Source organism: Penaeus chinensis, chromosome 33 (genome assembly GCF_019202785.1).
Source record: "Penaeus chinensis breed Huanghai No. 1 chromosome 33, ASM1920278v2, whole genome shotgun sequence".
NCBI lineage: Eukaryota > Metazoa > Arthropoda > Malacostraca > Decapoda > Penaeidae > Penaeus > Penaeus chinensis.
Genome location: NC_061851.1, coordinates 1549628 through 1557059, shown reverse-complemented (window position 1 = coordinate 1557059; position 7432 = coordinate 1549628). Strand labels below are relative to the sequence as shown.

General features: G+C 39.3%; 1 protein-coding gene across 1 annotated transcript in view; it reads left to right on the top strand.

The window, feature by feature from the left end:
• Positions 1 to 6254, top strand: part of LOC125043288 (cytochrome P450 315a1, mitochondrial-like) — a 10268-nt gene extending 4014 nt beyond the window's left edge. The window contains exons 5-6 of the mRNA XM_047639318.1: positions 4388 to 4633; positions 5790 to 6254. Of these exons, the coding sequence (XP_047495274.1) occupies positions 4388 to 4633; positions 5790 to 6161 (618 nt within the window). The 3' untranslated portion in view covers positions 6162 to 6254. The remainder of the gene's footprint in view (positions 1 to 4387; positions 4634 to 5789) is intronic.
• Positions 6255 to 7432: the final 1178 nt, after the last annotated feature.

Genomic DNA, 7432 nt, shown 5'->3' with positions numbered 1-7432 from the left:
ACACGCACACACACACACACACACACACACACACACACACACACACACACACACACATATATGCACACAGATTTCTGTTGTTAATTCTGCACTCTGGAACCGTAGTCGCAGAATGAAAAGTAGAACCAGGGCTGCGGGGAACATCTTTATTGTAACGTTTCGAAGAATTACAACTCTATAATCAGACTAGAATCAATGTATATAAAACAACATTAGATAAAACAAGAACCAACGACAAAAATAGTTAATAAGATAAACAATAATAGATGCGTAACAGAATAGAACAAAAAGAAAAAGACAGAAACATTATGAAAACAAATGTGTATATGAGGGTGAAACATGCCTAAAATAGTGAGGAATGGTCGTTACGGTAATTGCATTACAACGTAAACAATTGACTGGCTGTATTATTGTCGAGGATGTAAAGAGATTCCGAGATGATAAGGTTGAGTCTGTTAGATATAGTGACCCATACCTAGCCAACCGCGCCGGAGCCCCAAGAATACCTTAGTTTACTTACCTTACTTAGTCATCTGTGAGTGAGTACTGTCGGTCAGTAGAAGAAGGTTTTCTCAGAAATAGGCTTGCCTTCTAATATATTGGAATTATACAGAAGATACGAAAGGTTAGGTTTGGATTCGCATGATACCAAGTTTTGGGACTTTGTCTCTGGAGGATGCGTCGCTCTCGGTAACATAAACCCGCTTACAAGATAGTTGATGTTATAGTGTTTAATAAGAACAATGTTAACATTAATCTGTGGGAACGAATGTTTTAGTATTTCACGAAATTGTTTACGAGTGGTGAAGCTTCCACGTCCGAGATACGGTAATTTCATGTACTTGGTTTTTTGCGAGCAGCATGGATTTTTGTGGATGGGCATATTATAAGAATGATCTCAGAGTCTTGTAAAAACGTCGTCAAGGGTATTATTGCTTTTAAATCACTCATTAAGAATTTCGTTATCCACTTGGATCCATATGGAGCATGTGTTAAAGGCTCAGTTGATTAAAGAAGTGACACTGTAAATTTTATATTTCATGGGTAAGAAACTTCAGAAGTTCATTCCCGAACTAGTGGAAGGAAGTTCTCTGAACCGCAGTGGAAAGGCCTCCGTTATCTTTGTGCTCTCTTATGGCCGAGAAAGATGGTCTCCTCAGCGGTAGGCCAGTATGAAATGTCTTGCCTTTGTGTTCCATTTGCGCTGACATAACCATCGTGAGGTGGACCCCACGTACCTGACTTGGCAGTCAGGACAGGTAAATAGATATACAGTATTAGAACAAAAATCAAAGTGGCAAAGTTTAAAAAATCTAGCTATAGTGTTAGAATTGCTGTGTAGTGATTGACTCTTAGTCACTCTTGCTAATTAGGTCATTAGCACTGCCACCACCTGGTTAGTACGTCCAGGAACAATACATGTACCGAAAGGGGAAGGCGTCTAGAAGGGTGTAAATTGATAAAAGGAAAGTGTGTATGTGTAAGAAAAGGAAGAATGACCTAATCCACAAGGGTCTGTCTGGTAAGCGTGGTAAATCCCGAGGGAGTGCTTGTCAGCCTTAAGGGCTGATAGAAGGTAGTCAATTGCTTGCCACAGGTAGCCAAGTTATGGTATCATTTGTCTCTTAAAAGTAAAAGGAGGAATTTCACTCACGAAGCTTAAAGATACATTTATTTTTAAAAACACTTAAAACACTTATAAAAACACTTATAGAAGAATACGAAAGTTAAACAGGGTATACATGTATACTTACAAAGAACGAGCCATAACACCAGAACCTTAAACACAAAAAACACAAAAGGAGCACTGTTTATACGATAAAAAGTTGAAAAGCTTTAAAAAAAACCCACCTTACCGCCACTGAAACCGTCCTTACGACCGCAGGGGAACCACACACACAAAAAACAACAACAACAACGTCACTAGCTTCCGCTGGGTCTATATATAGCAGACCCCCAGCAAGGATCTAAACAAGCCCCGAGAACGAACTAACTAATTCCCCCCTCCCTAGATGGCGTGGCAGCCCCCCCCCCCCCCCCCCAAGAAAATATAGCTTGCGTATCTCTATTCTAGTGCTTATAACCCCTTATTCCCCTTAAAAATGGTATTTAAGGCTGTTAAAATAAAAAGGGCAAAAATAAAAGGTACGCAAGTCCTTACCCCAGCGTTAAAAGAGTGCATGAAAACATATAAAAGGAAATGGTTATGGTTCCCTTTAAAACAAGGATAAAGTTAATAATTATGAAGTAGAATTTATAAAAAAAAAAAAAAAAAAAAAAAACAATAAAAATACATAAAAGGAGGTAACATCATTCACGTGGGTTTGCGCGGGTAATTTCTGCCTTCTCCAGGGGAAACGAAGGTATTCTTGGGGCTCCGGCGCGGTTGGCTAGGTATGGGTCACTACAGCTGAGGACTAAAGTGAATTTTAATTGAGGATAACTGTTTAGTAGAAGTGTTTTTAATAGTTTTCTGATTTTAAATCTTAATTTCCCCATAAATGGTAGTTTTACGTACCTATGATCCCTTCTAACAGTTGATACAAGTTGATGTGATTTATATTTTACATATTTTAACAACATTAATGACGTTTGACGAACAACTTGGCGCCATATTTCACATTATCGAGCTTCGTCCCAGAGACATCGAAGGGTTTGTATATTGTAATTATCAAGGATTTACTTGCCTTCAATTTGACCGCTTAAGCTAAGGTTTCCTAATATGCCTTTGCGGATTGTATGGCCGAGGAACTTGAGTGGTCGCGCTCGGATCAGTTCTGGAAGCTCGCGTGGACTCTCTTGCGCAACATCCTGATAGAATCACATTTCTGGAGCCTCTATATTGCGCCGAGTTTTAGCCGTTAGTGTCCAGGACTTGCAACCATGTAGGAGAGTCGACCATACAAAGTTTTGACGAGTCTGATTCTTATTTGCATCGATAAAATATTAATAAACACACATATATTATAAATATATCTATCGGTAAATGTATATATATAAATATTTATATGTAAATATATATTCATATATTTATATTTATTAATTAGAAGTATATATATCCATATATATATTCATTAGAAGTATATCTATCTATATATATATAGAGAGAGAGAGACAGATATTCATTTCACTGCAGCACTCGCAATTCATTATCATTATCGAGAGGTTATTTGGCAGTCCCAGCCTTACCTGATTGAATGCCCTTCGTAATCAACCGCGGCTCAACGCGATACCACTTACGCCACGGCGTCGACTTCCCCTGTGACACCTGCGTTTAACCTCTCAAGGCGATTTGTTGTTTTCAAGCCATGAGCTCTAATCAGCAGTCGGAGTACAGGCATCTTGCAACTGCCACGAGGAATTATATATATATATATATATATATATATATATATATATATATATATATATATACATATACATATGTGTGTGTGTGTATATATATATATATATATATACATATACATATGTGTGTGTGTGTATATATATATATATATATATATAAATTTGTTTATACACACACACATATATGTATGTACGTATGTATGTATGCATGTATATATGTATGTATGCATGTATGTATGTATGTATGTATGTATGTATGTACATATACACACATTTGTTCCATCACCGATGCGGGTGTATGACTACCTGGCGCCATGTTAACATATCATTATACTGGGGTGGTTGACACACGATCCTCCCCAGGGAATAGTTTAGGTAATCATTGATGGCGGTTCTCAACCCACCACTACCGTATCTAGGTTTGATTTACCCAAATCCGCGTGTGTGCTCCTACACAGCGAAGCGTGTGCTCGAATGCACATAGAATACTCAATACCCACCAACCCTTATATTTGCGCGATTTGTGTGTGCACTCTCGCGGATTTGCATATATTGGGTAGATCAAACCTACATAAGTGGTGGTTATCTATTTTAGATATGAAGGTGGGTTGAGAACTACCAACAATGATTACCTAACCACATATTCCCTTGAGGAAGGATCATTGGTCAGTTACCTCAGCATAAAGACAGATATATATATATATATATATATACGTATATACATATAAACACACATATTTTAAATATGTGTTTATGTGTGAGTGTGTGTAAAAGAAGGATAGAATGAATAAATACATTTTACATACCAATATTTGGAACACACAAATGTATGCTTTTACTTTTGTATGCTTAGTTTTTATTCTGCCACTAACGCCATAATAACTAAATATATGCAAGGGAATGCTAACATCGGTGCCACCTGATGTATTCATTATAGTTTTTTTCGACAGTTGACGAAGTAGTAAAAAGACCCAGAACGACAGAGAGAAACCCGCCTCCCTGCCAGCACAAGCCGCGCGCTCACTCTGTCTCTCTGTCTCAGACCACCCACACGACCATCTGGTCCCTGTACCTCCTGGGCAAACACCCCGAGGCTGCCGCCCGCATTCGACAGGAAGTCCTGGATGCCACAGGAGGTTCTGGAGATGTACGGCTGGAGCACCTGGCATCCCTGTCGTACCTGAAGGGTGTTGTGAAGGAAGCCTTGCGGTTGTATCCTGTGGCGCCGTTCCAGACCCGCGCCTTGGCTACGGACACAAATCTGGGAGGATATGTTATTCCTGGAGGGGTAAGCATCCATGAAATGTCATGCATTTAAGGAGGAATTACCATCGCCTCTACTATTGGCTTGTAGTAAGTTAGAACTTTTAATGTAACTTGACCGAGAGAATTCATTGTTCATGCAAGTGTCCGCTTGACATCAATCAGAGGAAGAACTTGTTACGAACGCAAAAAAGATCATACGATACTGCCATATGATATCTTACGTATACCACTAATATACACATTGAAGAAGTTATTGCAAAATATAACACTCGATTTAGTGCCTAAGATAACTATTAACCCGTTTCTGACTTTTAGTGCCAAGGATCGCTGGAAAAGATGACCGACAAAAAAAAATTTATATTTGTATTGATGCAAATTTATAGAGGCATTCGAAAATAAATATATAGATAGATAGAAATACTGTTACCCGTGCAGCGGTGATGTAGAAATGAATGGTTCAGAATGTTTTGTGAAACGGTTGTAATCAGTGGAATTTCATTCAATAGCCTCAAGGCAAAGAAACAGCCCCATGCGCATCATGAGCCGCCTTTATGTAACTAGTTTATTCTCACTACTTATAAAGAATGTCAGTGGGTCTGTTCTTATGTATTGATTAATTTGCTCAATCCCTATAATAGAAATACAATGAGCTGTTTTACGAATCGTAGAAAGCTGCGTGAAAATCCTTCGTGTGTGGCGTCGTTAACGTATATTGCGAAATTAATATTGCTGGTAGCAATAACTTCCCTCTTTTTTGTTGTGACTGTTGATTTTATTATCATCATATTCATTAATATAGATATAAATTTTGTTATTGTTGTTGTAGATGTTCTTCTTCCTATTATTATCAGTATTATCTTCTATCCTCCCCCTCCTCCTCATTATTATGGTTGCTCATGTTCCGTCGTCATTGTTGTTTTGCTGTTAGTATTATCATTACCGTTATGACAACGCGCATGGAAGAGGCATTAGAGGATAAAATGTAGCCGTGAATCCCTCTCATAATACAGGCACCGTCCGTGCACAGCTCATTTGGCACACGTATAAGGCTTGTAACAACTTGTATCAGGTAGCAGAATGGCAAATAGTGAGAAAGATTCGTCCTTTTAAGTTGTTGGTTTTCATTCTGATTCTTTAAGCCTCGCCCTGTGGTTGACTAGTGTCGTCTCTCCCGGCAGACAATGGTGGTGCTGTCAGTGTACGCGATGGCCCGTGACGCCGCACACTTTTCCAACCCTGATTCCTTCTGCCCGGAGCGATGGCAACGCGACTTCTCCTCCAGCGCGTGTCCTGCTAACGGCACCTCTAGTATCCCCAGAGACTCAAAAGGACGTCTTCATTCCCACGCCTTCATCCCCTTCGGCGTGGGTGTGCGGTCGTGTATCGGGCGTCTAGTGGCTGAGACGCAGCTCCATCTCCTGCTGGCGAAGCTCGTGTCTCGGTGTCACCTGACGGCCGTGAATGATGTGGACATGGTCATGCGTATGGTTGGCGTGACGTCAGAGCCTCTGAAGTTACGAATCGATTCCATAGATCGCCCTTGCAGCTGAAATGACTGTTTTCTGCGTACCATGTAACTCTTCGATAAGAAAAGGCTAAACTAAATCCCGGTGACCTTCATCATTATTGGGAAAAAATCTTGACGCTTATTTGTATGTGCATTCCTTCTCCATTCCGACCGATTTGCTGCATGGACCAATACTTCAGCAGTGATGCAGCCCTTGACGAGACTGATGCGCAGGTTTAGATCACCGTGTGCCCCCGCCAGCACAGGATTTCCTCTATATATATAAATGTGTGAATATATATATGTATACATATGTATGTATGTATGTATACAGATATATATATATATATATATATATATAAGTTTGTGTGTGTGTGTGTATAAATCTATCTATCTATCTGTCTTTCTCTCTCTTTATATATACACACATATATATAAGCACATATATGCATACATATATATACATATATATGTACACATATACATATATACGTATATGTATATATGCATATATATGAATATATATATATGAAAACATCTATATATATAAGTACATATATTCATACATCTGTATATGTATATATGTATGTATATGCATATATATACATATATATACATATATATATATGAACACATATACATACATACACATGTGTGCGCGCGTTTAGACTGATTTCATGCCCTGCAGACATGGAGTCTACATTAATGTGATCATAACCACATTAAAAGCCAGTACCCTGGGCCAGTATTCTAAAAAATTCCTTACATTGCTTTTAATATTACTCTTGTTTTCCTTTCTGGATCAGGCAAGTAGTTCCTTATAATCTCCTCGTGTACATGATACGGCTCGACGGAGTGAAGTTGTGTGTATGTGTGTGTGTGTGTGTGTGCTCGTCCGTACTTTATATGAGTAGAGGGAACAATAAGTGGCGGCGAGAGGCACTCACAGGCATCCGCCATGGCGTCATGCAGGACACGGCCGTCCTGGCAACGCAGCAGCAGCAGGCATCCGTCGGTCCAGCGCGATCTCCGGCCGTGCAGCTCTCCGGCGCCACGGCGGATACAACAGGATGCTTGTTGTATCCGACTTGTATACAACCAACATTATCTTATCTTTATTTTAAGTAAAATTATTATATGGAATATCAGTTTAGCTAAAAATGTATTCGTTATTTCTACCGGAATAAATCATTATATTTTATAAATTGTTATTTTCAGATCCTGTGCGCGGGTGGCGCTTCAAACACTCAGGCAGTGTTTAAGCGTCTGTTGCCTTGCTGTTCCCTGTGTAGTCAAAGTGGTAAATACATCTCT